This window comes from Anopheles coustani, chromosome 2, assembly GCF_943734705.1.
Source record: "Anopheles coustani chromosome 2, idAnoCousDA_361_x.2, whole genome shotgun sequence".
Classification (NCBI taxonomy): domain Eukaryota; kingdom Metazoa; phylum Arthropoda; class Insecta; order Diptera; family Culicidae; genus Anopheles; species Anopheles coustani.
The window spans coordinates 70256656-70280318 of NC_071289.1; the positions used below are offsets into that span (position 1 = coordinate 70256656).

The following is a 23663-nucleotide window of genomic DNA, read 5'->3' on the forward strand; positions in this document are numbered from 1 at the left end:
ATCAAGGTTTATACGAATGCTATTGTTTATTATATATATACCTTGTCCGTTTCTTGAATAATCTTGGTTTTTATATTATAACCACCTTGATATTTCAAAATATACGTTAATTTAGTAATCTCTCGTTTCTCATTTTTAAATTTTCTTTCACATCACATTTCATTCAACTATCTACACAGACAACTTTCAAATAACTTGTTGCGTGAATAACATTTTTCTTTCATGGAGAAAAACCATTGATAATTTATCGTTGTTATATTCACATTTATTGTCAATCTACTTTCTAACCATGTGCTTACTAGTTCGTTCAGTACAGGCAAACTTTTGTTCGTTGTGAGTGGTTGTTGCTGAGACGGATTTACGGTTCTTCATCTAAATCGTTTAACAATTTGTAAAATTCTGTTAACTCACAACGTGACGTTGGCTAGTACGGTTCATCAATATATAGCGCCCAAAGCATATCTTCTCAGCCCTCCGAACCAACACAAAATACTCTAAAAATACGACACAACTGCAATACAAGGGAATATTTCCGGGAATGGGAGCAGGATGGGTGTAGGGTGATTAAATAAATATAAAGGAATTAAAATTAGCGATACTTTTTACAGTGCATCTCAAAGGTGATAGTTTTGTTGGGAAGTACATTCAACTAAAATTCTAGTTGACGCTCGGTATACTTGTTTGAGGAAAGGCTGGGAGATTTTGAAATGATTCAATCATATTGCAATTGTATGTTCTCCCTTGTACTATTGCAACTCAATCTCACGCACTACATTGACTTTCTAAGGACTAACTGGAAGCGCAGTGAAGAGCGCAAATAGTATCGCAAAAGGGTATCCACATCATTTGTGACTTACGTGTTCTTACTTAAAAATTGAGGAAATTAGAACGAAAGACTATCGGAAGTACCCACCACCTGACTTAGAGTTGGAAAGTGAGTGTGTAGTGATCAGAGTTGATCGACTGCTCGATCGTGCGAAACAGTAACAAATGAGACAGACTTTCGCGTACGAGTGACGCTCTAAATGCTAGTTAAACGAGGATTTAGTTTTGCTTTCCAGAGGGAACAGTGATGCCGAGCCGAGCGACTACCCGGGCCTGCCTGCTTGTTGTGAGCCTCTGGCGATATTAGCAAAGCAATCTGTTGGCGAGGAAAGAGCCGAGCCGAAGGGAAGATTGCTTCGGTAATATCTAAACTATTTGTTTAATATTTTCCTATCGCTACCTGCAACACTTTTGCTGTTGGTTCTACTCTTTTTCTAGTTTCGTGCCCTTAATTCTAAGTGTGACGGGAAAATCTTAACTGTTAGGCTCCTGCTGTCGTTCGCCAGTAGTGGTCGTAGTTTCGTAAAAACGGTGTTGATGTGTTTTGTTTTTTTTTTTCAACTCAAATAAAAAGGCATCACAGAATGAGCGCATACTCCAGCGTCGGAGCGGCGTCGATAACCCTTTCGTTTCTTGTTCAGTTTTGTTTCGTTCAATTCAACCTCCCTCGATGTCGTCGTGCTCTACCATGCATTAGCTGCTGTGCGAGAAAGCGGTGTTCGTGTAGGGACCACTGTAGATGGAGCTGCCCGAGTTCGACACGGATTTGGTGCTGCGCCGGGCGACGATGCACATCACCGCCAGGACGACGGCCAGCATCAGGCAGAGGCCGGCGATGGCTATGGCAACGGCGAAACTACGCTGGGACACGCAGATGGCGTCGTCCGGTGTCTGTGCATAGAGTAAGAAGAAGCAAATTCGATAAGCATTGACGGGCGACGTGAAGGACGGACGACGGTGTGACCTACCTTCTCCTTGAACACCGAATCGGCATCATCACTGATCACCTCAGCGTTCTCGTTGACATGCAGCCCGGAGAAGACCTCGATCGTGGCCGGCTGTCCTTCTTCCTCCGTTTGTCGTTTCGTGCGTCTGTTTTTGCTCGAACAGCTTGGCGTCTGCAGGGAAAGGAAGAAAAAGCAAGTAAGCACAGCCATTATTGCGCTGAAACATGCCCGAGATCCGTTTATCGACAACGATCTACGCGATCTTACCTTTTGACAGTCGGGACTGTCGAGAGCGCACAGTTTGACGTTGCACTGGTAGTACACCGAGGACGTGTACGGGAACTTGTGCGCCGGGAAGGTGACGGTGGCCTTGCTCCGGTCAGCCGTGTACTCGAACGGACCAAGGATTTCACTGTCCAGCGGGCAACCCTCGTCGTTGATCAGCTTCTGCTCGCCCCAGCCGAGTCCGTCCCGCACCAGGCAGTCGGCCACGTGCAGCCCGTACTGGTCCTGCTTGTCGATGTTGATGACCAGGGTCAGCGGATCGCCAATCTTGACGTTCTCCGCCAGCTTCTCGCCGGTGAAGATCTTCATGTGGCAGGCAGGCATCGCCGGCACGTCCTTATCGCCATCATCGCCAACCTTTGCCAGCTCCGCATCCTTGCCATCCATCGAGCGACCATGCTCGCGCCGATCACTACCCCCTTCCGCGCTGGTCAGTGCCTGCGGCCTGCTGTCGCTCCGATGGACGTTCTTCAAGGCCGCCTCGCGGCTCTTGTACCGGCAGCGTACGTGATAGCCCCGCCCAAGATCAGTGACCAGCTTGAGATGCGGCTGCAGCACAATCGTGTTGAAGAACTCGATTCCGCCGTCGTCCTGCGTGCGAAAAGTGAAATCGAAGGGTCAACTTCAGCAGGTTCGAACCGATCGCGAAATGGCGCGCTCTTAATGCTAGACGTCCCGACGAGACGATGGAAGTAATCAAAAAGGTACAGCGTGCACCGTGCGTAATGAGCTGTTCGGTAATTCGGTAATGAAGGTATTCTTGGCTATTCCCTTCCCACCAGACCATCTGCACGCTGATGAAATTCTTGCAGTCGTGGAATCCTAATCAAAGGCCTCACTCACTCTGCGAATCGCCAATCGAGGGCCGGTCGTGAGCAACTTTAATTAGCACCATTGCGGAATGTGTGAGAAGTGGAGTGAAAGATGCAAAAGCTCTCGACAACAACAAAAAGCCTCCCGTCTCAGATGGAGGCCTTCGTTTTGTTTTAATGAACTCGAAACAATTCCATCATTAGCAATTAGGGAGTCGATGTGGTCAAGTGGAGTAGCAAGCAAAGGTTTTCTTGCAGTACAAATTTCTTCTGTCGTTAATGGAGGTATATAATCCTTTGAGGCTATCAAATATTTAAGAAGTTCTTATACCTTATTTCTCAATATGTCGTAACGATTTTTACGCTCCTGTACTAAGCCTACGAAAGAAAAGTATTTATCTCCATCTTGTGCCTAGCTTAGACGGCATAAAACGTGACCTCTAACAGGCCATCAAATAAATGTACCTACGAATTAAGCAATCAAACATTTTCGCACCTCACTGCCAAGTTCATGAACCTCGACAGTGCCGCAAACCCTACCACAAATATTCTACATATTACAGGTTTCGTGTAAACGAACCCATCACCAGTACGCCCTCCATCTCCGCCGAATTTGGACAGGCTAGCGTCTAACTGTACAACGCCCGATTTGGAGGCGAGGCCGCCAGGGAATGACAGCGGCGGACCGTGGATCCCTGATAGTCTCCCTCCGTCGTTCTTGATCTTGACTTCCCGAGAGCCAATGTGTGTTCCCTTTTCGATCGGCTTATAAACGGTTCTTTTGATTCGTTTTCAATTAGGTTCTCCCGCGCCTACGTTCGGAAATTATTTCATCTTCCAGCGTTTAGAGCGCACATTTCGTGGGCCGTTCGTGTAGGAAGGCATGACGCACGCGGGGAAATGGCGGGGCCGCTTTAGATCGCCGTCTTAAGTGATATGAAATAGACAAAAGAATATAACAAACATCCTCAAGAAGGAGAAATCGATCAAACATTACCCATCGGCGCTGAAACCGAGTAGGAAAAGAGATAGAAAGGTAACCCCCAAAAGCAACACATTCGAGGTGTTTCAGGTGTGAGAAATCAGGTTTGGTGAAATTAATTTATAAAGCTGATGAATCATTGTGGCTCCAGATTCGGAGTCTTCCGATCCGTCCCAGGCTCCACTCGCAGTCGAAACAAACCGTGGGTTCCATCCAACGGTCGACAACAGTAGCACGCGGGTTGGCGTTGGAATAGATTTGATCAGGTTGAGGCGGACCACCGTGGCCGTTACGCTATGCTCTCCCGAACACACTTGTTCATGCAGGAGAAAAACCAAAATAAATTAAGACCGGAATCGAACCTGCCACGGTTCCACATTGGGAGCGTAATATTGTAAAAGTTGTCACTTTGTTTCTGGCTACGGTTACACTATGGACGGTCATTTAGATCAACTACAGTGGATTTGTTGCTGGGAAATGGCGTCACCTGTGAGTCCTACCTGTCAAAAACACTGTACCAAACCTGGGAACTAGACCCTCTTTTTCCGCCGGCGACGCTCTAAGAAACAATGGAACCCACTTCCGGAAGGGCTGAACATCAGATTTGAGTCCGTCCGTTTACCGTTTTCGATGGCACCGCCATGAAAAACCTCCCCCACTCAGTCCTAACCGTCCCGGGTCGCTGACGACCTCACAGCGATCTCTGACATCACGCAAAAGCCTTTCGGTGCCCCTTTCGAGCTGGGCACCCAGAACATGAGATTTCAGTAATTACTACTTGAACGGTGACTTCCGTGTAGGTTCCATGAAACGGACCGAGTCATCCACATCATCACGCTGTTCCAACCGATGTTTGCCGACATCTGATGTTAGTTTCGGGTTTGTGAGTTTCCGTCGTCGACAGATATAAATTGCCTTTTAATAGTGTCCATTCGAATGGTGAGGGTTTAAAACTGTTGCCTCAGTATGATAGAGCACGTTGTTCGGGTTTATTGACACAGCCATTAAAATGCACTTCCACGGTTCGGTGCACCCCGTAGTGCAATTTGTTACTCAATATCACGTAAACCCTGGCTCCCCGGCCGCTTCGGTGCTCCTTACCGTATCAATATTCATGTACACGATTACTGATTACAGTGGCTTTCCGTTTCGGAAGCATTCACGCCTGTGTACATTATCCAATCGTGCCAAATCGTAATCGTCTGGCCATCGTCGACTAACTCGTTCCATGATCCTCGAGCGCTTCTTCGGGTCCACCGGAGCATATCGGAGAAAGTTCCCCTGCATAACTCCACGATCGGCTTCATGATTCGTTCAGGGAAAGATCATAAGGCGATTCACCTGCGTAATGACCAATTGGGACCTTTCACCAAAAGTATCGGATGCTTCCAATCGAGTCAACCGTGAATCCAGGGGTGATCCAATACCGAAGTGGTAACATCTGTGCTCAATCATTATCGCTTATCGCGATTCTCGTGCGACGCTCCGGAAGACGTTCGCAAGGCGGGTGGAACGAGCGTGGTTGAAAAATCGGTGCTTCAAGGTCATCGACAAGCTTTTGGAAGTCTTGCCAGTACCAAAGAGAGAAGGAGGGGGTCTACTTTCTCCATACGCAACCACCGGCGTGTGGCCGGCGTGCGGAAGGAATCGAAAGCACGTCTTGGGAACACTCCAACGCGGCGTACCAACAACCGTTACATCGAGACCTGACCCTCTTCTTTTATTTTTCACCGGGAAAGGCTTTTTTCTCGAGCCAGCAAAGAGCCCCAAGCTGCCCGCTGCGGGAGGTGGCCGTGCCGGGCCATTGTAGAAAGTACCCGCCGATGTTACCCGATTCCGGGACGCCTTCTAGCGAGCCATGACTCCGTGTGGTTTTCGCCCTCTCCTCTTCGTTGGGAGCCTCCGCAACAGAATTGAGGTTACGTCGGTTCCGCCACAACGCGCGAGAAGTCACGCGAGTCAAATGCCCAACCAACGCCGATGATGATGATCATGGGTCGTGGCCTCGTTTTGCTTTTGCTCCAGAGGCGAGGCTCCGTTCCGTGTGCTCCGTTCCAGGAATTGATTCCCGTCGGTAGCCTAAGGTTCCCGAAATCGATCGAATCGAAGCCGCTCCAGTGTTGCGGTGGAGAACTCGCCGTCACAATCGCTGTTCTACTTTACGGCTGAGGTACATTTGTTCCCGATTTGAAACTCCCATTGCGGGCGGAACGTACCCTAACACCGGCGGGGTTGTAGGCAGAATCGTGCCGACTACAAGACTACGGTCGACCGACTTCTGTTTCTTTCCCCACGAACAACGTCTTGATCGCCACGGAGTAGGAAGTTTTGATCGCGAGACTTTGCCCCGGGTGTGTCAGGGACAAAAAGTTGTACGACGCTGGGAACTGGCACTGGTGCTGGATCGTAGCCTCGTTGGAGTCTTTATGCAGCCAGCAGCATTGTTCGTGAATTGAGGCCACATCACGTCAGACTACGGCCCTTAAGAGACCGGAGCACCGGTTAAAAGTCCGGACGAAGGCTTCGACGTCGGAGCTGCCTCTGTTTTTTTTTTCTTCTGATCTCGATCTCCTGTCAACCTCTTGGTGACAAACGAGGCCCATACCTCCATGGGTCGCATGTTTACAGTTAGTTCTACCTACCAACGCCCTTCGGGGGGTCCACCACTGATCGTATCGATACCGGGCAGCCCGCGTTTGGGAGTCGCTGGGAGCATTTAGGGAAATTATGCAACCATTAAGGGTAATGTGTGTTGGTTTACTTCTAGGGCACATTAATGGCGCCATTTATGCCGGCGGCCATTGCGACGCTCGCCCGAGCATTTGCGTATTCCTTCGCTCTATCTTTCTCGCACACTAACACACACACACACGCGTCCGTGGATTGCTAAAGTGCACAATTATCACAATTACACGGTTGCGTAAGTCAAACACAGGAAGTTTTCGGTGATCTTTTGCCACCGATACCCTTTGCGCCATCCGCCGCGAAATGGTTGTCGAGGTTTTTCTTCCCGGGTTTTTGTTTTCATGCTAGACCCAGGCACTAGGTCAAGTTCCCCGAGCATTCGCCCGGTGTACCGTTAGGTTGATGTGGTTGAATGTTTTTTACTGTCCCTCAAGTCGGACCAACCCTACTCCCCACTCGCAGCTCGCCGCTTCTCTGGGAGAGTTCATAAATATTGACGGAAGCATGACAGCCGCGGAGGACCATCGGATACCGACGACGAGGGACGTCTGCATCGAGTGGTGTTTTTACAAGCACCATCCGTCTCAAACGAGAAGAGGGGAAATAGGCAACGTACGAAACGCAGTAAAATAAAACGCTTCGGGATGATTGCTGCCGCTCACCGGAACTGCTGCGAATCGTGGCGCTCGGTCGCGTCTCCAAAACGCTCCCGCCGTAACGACGGGAGACTCCCGTTGGGTGACCCTTTTTCTATTTCTCGAGTTAGCGCTTGTTACGTCCGTTGTGACGCTGTTCCCTAAACCATTAAAAATTTCATTTCCGTCTTTCCGTGCGACAGCGGAAAGGATGGTTGTAAGTGTAGAGAGGGTAGGATGGAGGAATATGGACACGACAGAGACCTTTTTCTTTGTCTGGAACTTGGGGTTGGAATGTGCCCTTAGATTTCTATGACGTAAAAGCCTTTGCAAAAGACAACAATATAATTAATACACTATTTTAGCAAAAACCTTGCGAAAACACGGTCAAACCATTTGCAAAAACATGATTAATCAAACAGAGTTCCAAAAAATATTGTAAGAATGTATAAACCCGAACTTGGAGATACCCGGAAAGATTAACCTTCAAATACAGCATTGGAAATTACTTCTAATTTTAAAATTATCAACAAAATCGCCGAAAATGTCCATCACGAACCACAAGAAGTTGTTTACACTGCCCAAAAACCTCCGTTCGATTCCCGTCCAATTAAACTAACAAGTAATTGATTTTGGTTAACCCCTTCCCGGGGTAACTAGCCATCGTTCCCTCCCAACACAGATCCAAACTCCTTTCTGGGCAATGAAGCATAAACACATAACGTTACCACTTTTCCCACCGCATCCGCGCGTAGCCCGAGAATGGTTTGTTTTGATGCTGGTGATAATTGAAAAATTAATCAGATTGTCCGATCATTAAGAAGAACGTGTGGTGGGGATCGGGGATTACCGAAGGTACTACAATTTCTGACGCATGGATAGCGGATGATTACATTCACCGTTAGTGAAGCAACCTGGCTTCCCTTTTGCGGAGTGCGTGTGAAATTTCACTCGTCTGTCTTCCCGGTGTGCGTTTTATTTTATTGTAACGTTTCTAACATCAACTCAGGTAACCTTGAAGCAGAGTTTTTGGGACACGTGTTGTTGAAAATGAAGAAAAACGGTGTTCTTGCGATTTTATGGATAGAAAGCTATCCTCTTAAGGTTCTCAAGTCACTAGCCCTCTTGCTTGTCCCAAAGAAAACGGTAATTTTCTTCAATTACCTCTCCAAACTGTGCTATTTTCCTTCATTTTGCCATGTCGACAATGTCACGCAGCTTCGGTAGGGTAAATCAACCGCAAATCTTTCAGGGCAATTTTTGGAAAGCAGAGCTAAATAACAAACGCGTCGTTCTTTAGAGAAGAAAAAACTCCGTAATTGCTCTAGCGGTGCTACATCAAAACGGGAGTTGGGCTGACAAGACCTCATTTCATTAGTCCCATTCCCGAGGACGACCCGTTTCCAGGCAAATCGTGGAAAACTATTCCCCCACCACCGTGAACAGGAGCATCCGGAACCAGCTGAAGAATGGCATCGACCCGTCGCCCTCTATGGGACGTCGATTTTCCGACCCAGTTACTGTGCGCCGCCTTCCCAGGGTTTCTTCTGCCAACGTGAGTGGCTAAAAGAAGATACCAAGAAGTACGACCGGGACTTCGAACGATCGAGTGACGGCAAAACGGTGGTGCGAAAACAGTAGCGGCAACCTACGGCTGGAACCGTTTGCTCGACCGCTGTGTGTTAGCTTTGATAACGATCGAGGTTTAAATAAAAAAAAACCTCCACCCCAGCCCAGTCCCAGTCTTTTTGCAAAATCCACGGTTTTCTTCTGTCCCCTCTGGACGCGAATCCCCTTGGTGTTTTTGTGACTATGAAATACTGGCTTGGAGAAAAAGAGCGCGAATGAATGATATAAACCTCCCACTGGTTTAAGATTAACCGACAAAATATTTCACGAGGCTTGTTTTCCTTTCTTTCGTTCGTGTTACTTTTCCGTGTTGGCAAAGAATTTCCCACATCAGCCAACGGTCAGCCATTGGATGACAACGGTTGCTGTGAACGGCGAGTGATTTATCGTTGAAAATTTCCCAGCACTTTTTCCCTTCTTTTGGATTGACCTTGTCTTCTAAGTTGAGTCACTCCTCCGCGTTGGCAAAGCAAACACGGTGTTGAGAAGTTTTCTTTTATTTCTGCAACGGATTGCAATAATTTCCACTGCAACGGTTTTCCGAAATCAGCAACCTAGAATTATCTAGGTTTCGAGTGCCACGAAACGGACCAAGAATTGTGAGATCGGCATAATTGTGGGATTGTTGTTTTTTTAAATATATTTTGAACAAATTTTATTTAGGTTTTCCTTTTCTTTCCTAAATCGCTACAACTGTAACCGCGATGAGAGCGGATCGAGGCGTTTACTATGCTTCCCAACAGTCGCAGCAGGGTCCCCCCTGAGTGATGGTCATTTTATGAGCACGATGATAAGGTTTAAATTGAGCCATCAAGGTGCGAAAGAACAGTTGCACGAGAATGGATTGTGTGTTTTGGGGCCAGTATTTGCAATTCTTATAAGCAACCCACCAGCTTCATATGGCATGGGCAAGAGATCACCATAAGCCATTTTTAGCAGAAAAGTGAATTCAGTAGAGAGAGGTTAATTTAGAGTCTGCTAATTTGAGCAAAATAGAATGATTTACAACCGATTGAAATTCAGTATCAAAAGTGATAAATATAAAGTTTTTGCTAGGATTTTCATTTGTGCAATAATTTCTTATTTGCAATTTTAATATCTTCAAACCATTTTTCCAAAACTGTTTATGATTTTTTAACATGAATCCTTGTCTTGCTTGAAGATAAATGTATTCAACTCTGCAAATAATTCTGTAGATGTCAACATTAGAAATTACAAAGATCATTTTTGGAAAATTTAAACATTAAGTACAGATCCAGTTTATTCTTCGATAGAATTCTCTGAAATCAAGCTAAATAAAGCTTGTAGGAAAGAAACATTGCAGGATTAAACGAAAGCTTTTAATATTCTTGCACCATTAGAAAACAAAGATATGAAACAAAAATATACCCTAATTCGAATCGGATTATCTGCTTTTCATCCGGTTGTTTCCCCCCAAAATGGCAAACCTAAAGGGATGTTGTTGTAGAGTGTAAGAAATCAGTTTACAACCACCATCTAAATGCTTTATGAGTATCATCTGCCGCAACACTGACATAACGAGAACACCCGTCCCTCCTTTATGTAAGGGTCCGGATGTCCGAAAACATCAATCCATCTCACGAAGGTGAAAGGCGTTTTGGATCGATAATCAATTCCTTCGTTGTACCAGAAACAAACGCTCCACGGGTCACCGGATCGTTATAGTGGAGCGCAAAAATGAACCGCCTCACCGAGTGGTCAACATCATCGGAGCATCGGACATCTTGCACAACCAAACTATGATTTATGTATCGATATCACTGGCGATCGTGATAGTGGTGGTGGTGGTGGTTATGGCAATTTTGCGCACGAAAATAAAACCCGCCAGGATTGGGAAGTCCGCTTCGGTTGAACGCTTCATCTTTTATTCAGCTGTTTTATTGATTTTGTTTCCGAACGTAACGAAACGTTGCGCGATCGTCGAGCGTTTTCGAGCCGCACGAATCCTGCCGAGAGGACGGCCTTGTGAAGCGACGCAACGTTTATTGAAACAAAAAAAAAAAGAAAAGGTTTGCAAAGAGCGAGTGGAAAATGTCAGCTCCATCTGGACGACCCAAGCCAACTGGACAACGCGTGAGGACTTTGGTGTTTGCACACACCCCTTTCATAAGCCGTCCGACGATGGCGAGCGCCCGGTAGGACACGGTGGGAAACTGGTTCGCAGACGCGAAAATACCAACCGGGCGATTAAACAACCTCCGGGTGCCTGGCCTTTTTTGCTCACTCAAACAGACACACACACACCGCTCTGGTCATTCCCTCCGCAAAGCCGTTCGGGGATTAATCACGAACCGCACTAAGTAGCCATTGGGTTTTTCTGCTCGAAGAAGGTGGAGCCGGTTGTTCTGTGGCCTTTTTTTCTTAGCTCGAAATAAAAATCGAACAAACCAAGCTCGCCGATTGTCAACCGACCTTACAACCGGTCACACAGCGAAACCCCACGCGTTGATCCCGACCATGCTTGTCTGTGTGCGGCACCGCGCCACCGACCAACAACCTTGAGGACGATTACGCCGTGGCGCCTTTTAAGAGCGGCCCTCACCTCCCACCCTAAGCTAACGCCGAGTTACGAAAGCGTTCGTTGAAGCTTAAGCGGGCGACGGAATTAAACCTTCTGGCCGCTTCCTATTTTGGTCCGGCGACCGTTTGCCCAACTTCCTTTGCCCGCCCGCTCCACCCGAGGAGATGCCGAGGATAAACTCATTACCATCTCGCGCGTCTGTTCAAACGTGGCATTGAGGTGCTCAAACAAACCGTCAGAAAAAAAACACCCCTCCACAAGGGCCGGCTGTAAAATAAGCACACCGCAATGCGGAGCGAACAAGATACAGATCGTTTGCGAAGTCATTTGCATTTTCGTCCATCTTTCATGTTTTTCTTTTTTACGTGTCGTTGCGTGAATTATGTACACCGTCATGTTTGATGGTTGGAAGGTGGTGTTTTCCTTTATTTTCTCGCCCCAGCTGTTCACACGGCGACGAGCTAATGGTAATCGTTAAACCGATGATCATCGATAGCTAGCTCTGAGGCCTTCATGCGTCTGTGTGCACCTCCACCACCCCGTCCTTTACATTGCTTTCATTGTCTTACGGCACAAATAAGGTGTTACCATGCTTAAGGCAATTCGAAGCCGAGGGCCCTCACAACCTTCGATCGTGGCGCGCGGAAGTCACCCGGTCAGGATCGGTCAGGGTACACAAACAAACACAACACACACACACACACACTTCGTTGGTGAAACGGTGAGCGAGAATAAACATTCTTCGCCCAACGCGACGCCAACGTGCGTGCTGATGATGGCCACCCTTTTCGCGAAGGCGCAGACATTTATGTTTCCACTTTTTGCCCCCCTTAAACCCTCACCGTTTCTCCCTCAAACCACCCGGATGCAATCCTAACAGGCTGGCAGGAAAGGTGGTGTCTGAGCGCGCGCGTAGAATTAATGAAGGAAACATCAGCGGGACGGGGAACAATCGTACTTGAAGAAGAACTGCCTGCAAAGCTATCGTTGGTAATACCCGTACTTTAAACCACTAGCGCTGAAGCAGTTCTATTTCTGTCCGTATGACGTGATGAGGAACCCTGAATCGATGACGAATCGTCGACGCTGGAACGTTGCAAATGAAACTCCTTTTTTGTTTGGTTGGAAAAAAGGGAACGATTTCAATTCTTCTTTGAACGATAGTTTTCCATAATTCGTCATCTTCGCCGTAGTTGAGCAGTTACTTTTATCTTTCAGAAACTTTCTGCTATCTCTTCAACCGCTTGAACTTGACCTGTTAATTGATACGCCTTGCCGTAAATTGTGGATCAATTTGAAATCGGGGCATTTTAAACAACACCATTAGAAAAGATAAACGAGCTTGTCCGCAGTTTTGACTTTAGAGCATCCGCTTTAATCCACCAACTCGCCCCGGCAGTGAGTATCTGTTTTTTATCTATTCTATTTACTCCTGCACGAAGGTAATAACTCTCGTTGCCATTCGTTTCCGAACAATTGATCGTTCGTAACGATGACCACCGTGCTGGTCCATGCCGAATCAGGCAAACCGGCCGAAAACCATCCATTATAAGGAAACAGGAAGTGTCCGACCGTAGGTGGTGGGTGTTTGTCGATTGTTATGTTCCTTTTTAGATGGTGTTTTTTTTTCTTTTTACTGTCAATTAATATTGTTTCTTTTTGTGCCCGCCTCCCTTTTCCTATTGAAGGGAATTTTCAAACGCTAGAGAAGAAAACACGAAACAAACAGAATGAAATCGCTTTAAAACACGCCTGAGTGGCTGCCGGTCGGTTAAAGGTGTTATTACACCATAAACGCACCTTTTGACGCGGCTCCAAACACCGCCAAACTACGCGGAAACTGTTGGCGGCGAAGGAAATAACGAACGACTTCAACGCTTCCATAGCGGCGGCGGTAAGCGACGAACCTGCCATATGTTTTTTCAAGTCGCCCGCGTTACGCTCGCTGAAGAGCGATTCGTTTCGCGTTGATGTCATCGGCGGGACTGTTCGAGCTCCCTCGAGGGTATGATCATCATCGTTGGGCGGTGACGGTTTGATCAATTTTCTTGCGTCGACCTTTTTTTTCTTTCCGTTCTAATCTAATCTAATGTCCATTAAGCATAACCGTATGCCGTTGTCGTTAAAATCAGCTCACTTGCGTGGTGGTGGAAGCACCTCAAACATTCCCGTTCTAACGATTTCTGTAGCTTCCGAGCCGCCCTTTCCGTGTTAGTTGCTAGACGATCTGTAACGAACGAAGATCCGTAGGGCGTATGTAGAGCATTGCGAACCGGTACCACATGTTCGTGGAGGTTCGGTATGCGCATAAATGCATGAGCACATCTTTGGCTCCGGTAGGAACAATTTTGCCATGATTTAGGCAACAGCAGTAGCGCCTTTCGATCCGCTGCATAATCCTCACTAATGCATCCGTTCTTCCAAGAAAACGCCATTTCTTTTCGCTTGTTTCTTGTTCATCCAATGTTTCTTTATTCATAAAAATTCACCGTATAAACATAACGAGATGAAAACATGCTAACCTTGCCATATGGTGCCACACGTTCTAATTTTCCTTTTTTTCTTCTAGCACACCTTGTTTTTAATTCTCTCGAATCCATTTCCCATTGTGAACAATCGACTACATCCTAACCAAAGGCGTTTGGTCGGCGATGCGGAAAAACATGAACCAAATCAACATTCCTTCTGGACGACATGTGGCTCTGCGGTCCGGGGCTCGTGTGTGCGACATTCTTTTCACTAACGCAAGCCCTCAGTATGCGGTGGACTCGTAGTTGACTCGCTAACAAGGCGACGATCAAGATCGGACCGGCGGATTGAAAAGTAAACACTATTTCTTCTCCGTTCGCGTTTGAAGCAGAGGAAACCTGATATAGTTTCACACCAAAGCGGGACATGGAATTGCATCGATATCGCTTTGGATGCCCTGCTTCGGGAAAACCACCAGCCGGGACAACTCATATCGGGCTTTCCGTGAAACCGCAAACGATGTCACAGATCTTGCGCCGGGGCTTCTTTCTCGGCTGAATAAGTCAACCAGGCCACGACACGTTTATCTCATTCCGCACTCAAGGGCAACCGGGTTGTGGGGTGGAGGGAAAAGGGCCCATCATTTCCGAGACATTTTGCATATTCATTCCGAGACGCGCATTTGCATATCTGCTGACATTGACATCGGGCTGTCAAACGATAGGCGCGGATGATAAAACATTCCCGTATTGCGCAACAAACGTTCGTCATACGGCGAAGGTTTTTCGTCATTCGTTTGGCTTTTTACGGTGTTCGTCAAGGAAATAACCCCCGCGTGGGACGACCTCCGAATGCGGGTTTGCCATGAACATCCGGGACTAGATTCAACGTCAACACCGCCTCCACAAACCGACCGATCCAATCGCCTTAGGATGACTTAGAAACCACCTCGAGGGTGTCGCGCACAATTCTGGCCTGGTCTATCGATTAGAACCTCCACTCAGAGTGGACAGCTTTGCGTGGGTCGTGCAGACTCATTCCAAATATGAGCTCTCACCCACCGGAGAACGGCTCGGCGGGGAGAAAACTGGTCAGACCAGATTATCTTTCAGGCGCGTTTGGGGACAACGACTGCTAGTCCTTTCCCAGCGACATCTACTTACCGTCTCGACGGGCATCGTGTTGCAGCTCTTCAGTGGCAGCTTGTACCGGAGCGGACCCTCCTGCTCGTGGTACTCGGTGAGGCAGGTCGAATTTTTCGCCAGCCCCTTCGGGTACACCATCCCGCTGAACTGGCCGTTCAGGTTGGCCGGTGCATCCTTGATCGTGATCAGCATCGAGCCCGTTTGGCATTGTATCCGTATGGTCGGTTCCTTGGCGAGTATCGTCGCTGAGCCTGCGGAGGGACGACAAAACAAAAAAAAACAAGGTATACATTGGTGACACGACAGGGAAATGGGGGCGTTGGGGCGCATTGTTAGCAGTCATTGAACTTCACCGTCCCACTCGGGGGGAAGGCTACTCCCTGTTGCCGCTCGTGACGATATTAATCTTCCCCGACGAACGGCAAACCGTATGATCCGGCGGTAAGTACGGTTTTGGTCAGCTGTAAATGCGACATGGTTCGATGTATTTTTTTTTCTTTTCCCGTCGGCGAACGACAAGAACGTAAGCCATCCACACAACCAAAGGGTTCGTGTTCTACCCGGCATTCATGTCTTTCTCCTTCTGCTACGCGAACATCCCGATGATCAGAAGCTTGCGCAAGCGATCCAACTCGCCGAACGCAAGCGATCGTTTGCGGCTTTATTGCTACCATTTATTTTAATGTCCAAGCAGTTATTGTACCTCCAGAAACATGACGGCCAATATCTTGGACGGCCGTCCTGTTCTTCAACGCTCCAGGCCCGTCCGAGAATGCATTCGATTACGTACCACCGAAACGGTCCGACACCCGTTCCAAGGGAGTCCGGCCGGCTGTAAATAAATCGTCGACGTTGGCGTGTGGCAAAACGAATTGCCAAACGAGTCGCTCGGAATGCCATTCCGGCTTTGTCCGCTGCTGTGGCCTGCTGGCCGAAAATCCCAAAACCCGAATAGATCACACACATGCGCGCCGTCACTGTCATTGACCGCCCGCGGCCGGTGGACAAAGTTCAACGGACGTTCTACACGAATATTGAATTACCTTACCGGGGATGTGTACGTACTTGCCAACGCTTCGTGCCTTTTTTTTCATTTTCCCTCCTTTTTGAACGACCATTTTGCTGTTTTGTTTCAAAGCATCTTCCAGCGGGAATGAGCAAGAATTCTCAGAGGCTTCTTCACCGGCTGCGAAGCTGCGGAAGTGCAGCTCGGCAAGAGAGTGTGTGTGTGTGCGTGTGTGCGAGGTCGGGCTTACGCTGGACAGATTTACGCGTTTAATTATGGCCACTCCGAAGGTTCCGATGCTCGCGAATACAGTTAGGTAGTAAAATTTATTTATTGCAATTACATGCACAAAGCAGTTCAGAGCCAAATTTACAACATTCGAAGGAAGCTGGCGTCGTTTAAGATGAGCAAAAGGAAGTGAGTAGATGGCCAAGACTAGTTTTACTTTTACGATTAATTTTCTATTGGCTTTTATTTTTTTTAGCACCTTAACACATTTAAGGTATGGAGAAAATAGAACTTGTAAAAGCATAAACAAACTATTTTACTTTGATTTTTATAAGCGAATAGATTATTACTTTGTTAACACACTTTTACTCTCAAGAAAATATTGGAAAATTAAATCACTACAAAGATGATTTAAAATTTCCGACAACCGAGTTATCGTTTCTCACGATAGTTTATGACGCAAACCTAACGGATTCTTGTGCATTTCCGAACGAACGATGAGCTGCACACGATCGCGGGGCGAAGCTAAAGGTGGCTCATCTCGATGAGTTATTGTTTTCGATGACTTTCTGACACGATCAGTGCGAGTACGGAAACCTTTACCAGCTTGCGCGGGCAACCCAGAACGCTTCTTACCTTTTTGTGGTACTTTTACCCTGTGTTCCTTCCCGAAACTCCATCATTCATGCGGTTTTGCATTAATTGCTTCGGTTACAGCACAACGCAACGGCGTTCGGTAGGTTCTTTTACCGGCGAAACCGGGAAGTCGATCCGTAAATGGATCGTTAAAAGTGGAAGCTCTTTTGAATGCCAGCCCAGCGCGGGCCCACTTGGTATGAAGTGCAGCTGCCGCCATTTCATTTTGTTTTTCTTTTTTTTTTGTAAGGCCACGTGCTCGGTCCCAAGTCGAGTATTGATTTATGTGCGAGCGGAACTGCTCCACCCGTGGGGTAGTTTTCTAACGGTATGCGACCGGCTGGAGGCGGGTTTTGCAGCCCAGCTTCGTTGCTGAAGCTCCCTTCTTGCCAGGGAAATGTTGGTGTTAATGCGCTTAAATGGACCGCGGGGTTGAACCAACAACAGATGCAACTTCGTTCCAAAGTACTGAGCCACGAATATTGCGTCTTAAAAGCATTCCGACGTACGTCACGGCGTAACGGGGATGAGCATGTTGGGAAAACATCGAAAAAGTCACCAGCAAGAAAAGTCTACAAAAATCTGAAGCTGATAAACAATAGCAAAACAAATGCGTATGTAATCTTTCCCCTTTTGTGTGACATGATCGAACTCGAACCTGCTTGCCGTCCTTCCTTCCTTCCGCGAGCTTTAGTTACATCATTCGGTGTGAATAAGATTTGTCACATGCGTGGAAAGTGTCCACAATCGTGCGTTTTTTCGTGCCGCCAACAATTACCGAATACTTACGCTTCATGGATGGAATCTGCGCGCCATGTGTGAAAGTTGTTATTGTCTGTGGAGAAAGAAAGTAAAACAGAGGGAGCGTTAGAAAATCCGAGTGCATGGTGGAAAACAAACGTGACGGCATGTATGCGAGAAGCCAAAGCAACACGAAAACTACAACAAACTATTAACTAACAGCGAAATGTTGTGATTCAGCGAAAGGGGAATAAATTTTCCACCATCTTTCCCTCGACCCTAGCGTACACGGTTGGAAATACAATCGTTATTCCCGGAACGGACCTTGCGAGTCGGGTGAGTGATACACACACACAAGATAAAAAAAAAGACGGGGAAAGACAAACGCGCAAACGTGCAGATTTCTTAGGCCTGTCCGTCAGCCCGTGGACTCGGACTGCTGGTGGTGGAAAAAATGTCCAACCAAACGTCATCGGCAACAGGGAGGCAGTAACGATTTGATTGTTTGGTGTTTGGAAATTGGACAGTGATAAATTCGCTCGCCAAAGGAAGCAAAGGGTCTCGTACGCGGTACGCGCTGCACGCCCAACATAAACCCCGGGGAGAATTATGCTGCGCTTTGGCTTGTACAACGCCCGCTCAAACAAGCGCCGTCCCCCACCGGTTGGGGTTCTCTTTTTTGAAAGTTGAAAAACAACTTATACCTTAGCTGTGGTATGATGGAGGAGGACAACCGGAGGGCACGGGGAGGACAACCGGGGCTAGCGCGAAGTGAAGGTAACGAACGAACGAACTAAGAAACGAACGTACGATCGAACGCGGCCAACACGGCACGGAGCACTTACACTACAAAGCAGTGAACCAAACCCCAGGGACACCCTTCGGTTGAAGGTTTGTTTTATGTCGTGCAATGTTGGGGCGGTGTCATGCTCTTTATGGGTTCCTCTCGGGCTCCCCCCTAGTCGCTGGCCACGACGACCGATAGCTATCGGACCCGAAGTTCACGAGCTAATACGCCCGTTTGCTTGAAGAAACACATCGACCGAACCGCGATCCAATCTTTGGGCACAATGTCTGGCGAAGAGGAAATCTCGACGGTAACCGTCCGGACGTAATCACGCCGAAGTAAGGGCCGGGGCCTTTCAGCGGGTTCAACTTTGTTGAGCCTAGTACTAGCGACGGCGGCTTACACCGATCAGGGCGGAATGTACCCCTTAGAGAAAGCCCACCAGCTCTTGAGCGCCGACGGAGACTTATCGTATGTGAGTGGCGTTTTTCACGGAGATATGTCAAAGTGCCTTGCTAACGGTATACCGTTGCTTTTCCAGAGCTGCGGCCTTAGGAACGCTCCAAACGGCGGTTCCCCCTAAGGTTCTGGGTCAACCACCGCGGAGTGGGTGGTGGGAGAGCGGCGCACCGATCGATGTCGACCACGGGCACCAAATGCAACGATCACGACTTCTTCCTACCGGACCGAACGGCAAATTAAAATAATAATAATGAAGAGAAGAAAAATAAATTGTCCAACGTGGTGTGGCGGTCGGCGTGGAGTTCCAATTTTCCCGCCACTGGAATAAACATTCCGAGAGAAGCTGAGACCCTCTGAATGTGTAATTTCGCTTCCAACGAATGGATTCCGTTGGAGTTAGGAGTTGTTATTTTTTGTAATTTTCCACACACACGATGCGAGGCGTCAAAGGGAAAGGTCATCGTAGGCCACAGCAGGTCCGTTTCGTGCGGCCATTGTTGCGCGAGCGTAAACGGTGAAAATTATGCCCAGGTTCGTCGTCTCCGTCGTCGTCGTCGTCGCATGTAATTGCACTTCCCGGTTGCAGCGCCAACGGAATCTCATTCCCTGCGAGTTGGAATCGCCGGCTCGAAACCGAAGGACGGGAACAGTTAGAATAATGAAACACATACATGACTCATCACAATTTCGCAACAATATGAGGAGGAGCGGGAATACGAACCTTCTCTTCCTCCAAACTCGGACAATGGTCAGTCGCGGGAGCAACGTTTCGAATAAAAAAAAAAAGCACCCTTCCCAAGAAGATTCTTGAAGTGCTTCTTCGCTTCTCCACGCAACAGTAACAACAATGGCAACAGCTGGGTCCGGCTAATAACGAAACACCTCGAACGCTGATCCGCGTGGCCACGCGCGTTCGGAAACGTGAGGCCCAGACGGCGAACCTCCCGAAAGGGCCGAACGAACCGAGCCCGTGGACGGAGGCCAGCTGTTCACTGACGTAACGTAACAATGTAGCCAATTTGCATCGAAGGCCCTCATACGCACATACCCTCGCCGCAGCCTCACCCCTGTTGTGGTGTAATGACTCCATCTCGTGATACAAAGTGTCCCTGGCAGGCCGCATCTTTTTTTATTCCCCACACATCTTCTGCCGAGCCAATTGCGAGATTGCACTCGTGGAGTTATTCTGCCTTCGGAAGGCGCAGTTCGGTAACACAATATACAACGCGTACCGCCGAGCTACCGGACGGCTTCCGAGTTCCTCGGGCCGGGGGTGGAAAACTGAGAACTCATTACACCACATGCCACCAGTGGTGGTGAAAAACGCCACAGGTGCCGGCCGGCCCTGTAGCCACCGTTTCACGGTTGGATATCGATCGAAATGGTACGCTTTTTATTCACCGGTCAGCTCAAACTCCCTCCCCTGGGGTGGATTGACTTTAAATCAAACCGACTTCAAAGCAACCGACCGACCGATCCAGCTAATTTAGACGTTTGCAGTGATCTTCTTGGTGGGATTACTTTCGTCAGCGCAAATCGGTCGATCGGAGCGACAGAGTGTTCTTTCGATTATTGCAAATAATTAACTCCTCTCGACGGCGAACAATCATTAGTTACCTGGAACCACTCTTCGGGTGGAATTCTTTCCCTATCCTCTGATACTGACGTCGTTAAATAAACATTTTGTCCAAATTCGCCAACCAAATTCCTGGCCCCGTGGTGGTGATAAACATCTCAACCGAGGCGAAAGCTGTCCCAAAACACGTTCGAATTCTCCTGTCAAGAACTATTCCGACGGATCGTGATTTCTTCTTATCTTATGTTTTCGATATGGTCGTAGGCACAGTTGTTCAACCCTTGAAGGTAAGAAACAAGATGTTTTAAAAAAAATAGCTTTTGAGTACAAACACCAGTTGATTTTGAACTTTTAATGAACAATAAATTTGTAGGATATATTAACTCAAACAAAAACAAAGAAATATTTTTTTAAAAAACATAAACATTGCAAAATGGGTTCGAATCCCAACCCGGACCCTCCCCTGTACGAGAGGACTGACTATCCACCTAAACTTACGGTAAAAAGTCTCGTAAGCCCTTAACAGGGCAGGCATGACTAACAAGGTCGTTACGGCAAGAAGAAGAAGAAGAAGAAACATTACAAATTTTAAATTTCTTGGAACGAATGACCCAAAGAATCCTCGATTTAAAGGGCAGGATTTTTAATTTGAAAATAAAAAATTTACAATATAACTTCCTCAGAGTATTTTGATTAAAATAAAAGCATTAACATATTTTCAACTGCTGGCATTAAAAATTGGTTTTGAAAATGATGACTTGAGGTAACTTTCAATTAAAATTAATTTAAAGGCTTCATTGGAACAATTTAACTGTATTATTTAGGAAAATAATGTTTGCACAAAAATACTAGCAATCTCGAACAAAATAAAATTATTCAAGAAAAAAGCTTTTGTTCATCTTTATAATCATCATCTTTTTCAGCTTTATAAAGCAGGTAAAATTGATTTTGGACAATGTGTTTTCTAGTAAGTTGCCAATGTCACACAAATATTTACACTTTGCTGACACTGCTAAATTATGTTGCCTCTTTAAGGGTTAAAAGCTCGCCTATCTTTCTATCCAGTCGGGCCATTAACACATCGCCCGAAAAAAGCGTCGTCGTCGTCGTCATTCCGCGTTGCCCTACTTACGGACAGGTTCCACCACGACACAGGCCGCTCCAAAATCTGTCGATGAACCCGAGCGTAGGATTTCGGGAAACGTAACGCTGCTGGTGGGGTTTTGCAACGTAATCCCAATGGCCACCACCCCTTTGAGGGCGGTTGGCGATGTGGTACGTAAAACCGTTTCCATGTTAACCTTGCCCTTGCCCCGGTGGGCCGCCGTGTCATTTACATACCCCGATGGCACGTCTTATCTGGATGGCAGGAAACGTTCTAACAACATCACAATTCCTTCCTTCTCGTCCCGAGATTGAAATCATTGCGAAGGGGAAGGAAGCGGCGCCCGGGCAAGTGGCATTCCATCATGTGGAAGTCTTGACGGGCTGACAGTGACACGCCGTGGAGCAGAACTATCGCCCGGGTCCGATCACAACCGTTGCTTTTTCTTTCTTTTTTCCACAAACCAACGTTACGTCACGCGATGCTTTGACGTTTCGCCCCGAAGGGAGACAACGTCGGCGAACGTCGGCGAACGTCGGGGCTTCTTGGCGCAGCTGCCAAAACGACCACCGTGGCCACCATGATGGCGGCAAAGGCTTTTCTTTCCAAACGGGTTTCCAATACAACTCCTCCGACGAAGCTGATTGAGTCCCATGGAGCTGGACGCATTCGCAGGCCCGATCATTATCATCGCGATGCGAATGCTCAGCTCGAAAACTCGTTGCGCAGTCGGGCAGTACAAAGTGATTGGATGATGATGGTGCTCGGCGGCCGCCACTGCGTCCGGAACGTCGTCTTGGTGGCGTCCTGACGGTTGTTATCTACCGCATGGTTTTCTCTCGGGACCCGCCAGGAACCAACAGGTTGACTGGTTTGCCTTCCGAACGGGACAACTTTTGCACGTTTACTGTTACCGCCGGCCGACCCGCGGCCCCGCCCCTCCGCCGCCCATTCCCGGGTGGCATCCCGGGTGATTGGGGTTTGACTTAATAGACGTGCGCAGTTACTCGTCGGTATCGATTCGGCCCGGACACACGCAACCGGAAATTAAAACCACGCAGCACCCCGAGCGCAGCGGCCGGACGCCGGCGCAAGTTTGATGAATTTCAAAAATATGGGCCAACGGCACTCCCCATCCAGCCGCGTTCCAAACCGGTGGTGCTTCCGGTGAAATGGTTTCGAACTTGCGCCGGCTACTTACCAAGACGTAAAATATCGTGCTAACTATCGGGTGGATCTCCATTTTGATTTCATTGATGTGTCTGCAAGAAAGGGAGAGAATAGAAAAAAGGGAGAAGGGTTAGAAAAAGGTGATTAAACTATTGATTGAAATGCATTTTAAATACCGTGATACGATAAAGGAAAGGAAAGATCTCCGAATTGATAGAGAAAGCCTCCACAATGTTGATTAAGGTTAGCTTGATTAAATTTATTGCCAGAAAACACAAACATAATAGATGATGCTTTTTCATACAAAAAATAGATCTATAATACAAGCACCCATAGATAACAAAATTTACACTTTCTTAAATGATTTGTTTTCATGCTGATTAAAATTCGATCTTTTTAAGACTCAGCATCGATCTTCATTTTAAGGTTTTCTGATACTTTGTTTAAAGCTGGTGAAATCGAACTAATTTTAAACATTATAAAAACAATTCTTTAACGTGTTCAAAATTTAAAGATATTATTTAAGCATTTGAGCGAGATTTTAAGTCATTCTCGCTACCTGGATTAAATTTATTGCCAGAAAACACAAACTTCAATAGATGATTATACAAAATTTATACAAAAAATGAATATTTTCAAACAAATGCCCAAAAATTAGCAAACTCGATCATGTTAAGATGCAGCATCACTCTCTATTTTGGGTTTTTCTGATACTTTGTCTAAGGTTAGTGAAATCGAACTAGTCTCAAACGTTATAAAAACAATTCCTTAACGTGTTCAAAATCTGACGATATTTATTTTCACCCTTTGAAAACAAAGTCGGTTAATGGTAGTTTGATTAACTTTATTACCAGAAAACACAAACTTAATAGATGGTGCTTTTTTTCAAACAAAAAATTGACATATTTAAGCACCCTTGGATTTAAAACATCGCATTTTTTATTGATTAAATCGTTTATTTGCATGCTGATTGAAAACCAATCTTTTTGAGATGCA

General features: G+C 47.0%; 1 protein-coding gene across 1 annotated transcript; it reads right to left on the reverse strand.

Moving 5' to 3' along the window:
* Positions 1-263: 263 nt before the first annotated feature.
* On the reverse strand, positions 264-22740 carry LOC131263546 (cuticlin-3). Its single transcript, XM_058265758.1, has 6 exons — positions 22699-22740; positions 17616-17661; positions 14975-15207; positions 2040-2648; positions 1794-1943; positions 264-1716 (listed from the first exon to the last, which is right to left on the reverse strand). Exons 1-6 carry the CDS (start codon positions 22738-22740, stop codon positions 1519-1521), a joined length of 1278 nt encoding a protein of 425 aa, XP_058121741.1. The 3' UTR covers positions 264-1518.
* Positions 22741-23663: the final 923 nt, after the last annotated feature.

Coding starts and splice junctions, on each gene's coding strand:
- LOC131263546 (XM_058265758.1), bottom strand. CDS start 22,740: ATGGAGATCCACCCGATAGTTAGCACGATATTTTACGTCTTG. Junction 2,649..14,974: donor ACACGATGCCCGTCGAGACG/GTAAGTAGATGT, acceptor TTTCGCACGCAG/GACGACGGCGGAATCGAGTT. Junction 1,944..2,039: donor ACAGTCCCGACTGTCAAAAG/GTAAGATCGCGT, acceptor CTTTCCCTGCAG/ACGCCAAGCTGTTCGAGCAA.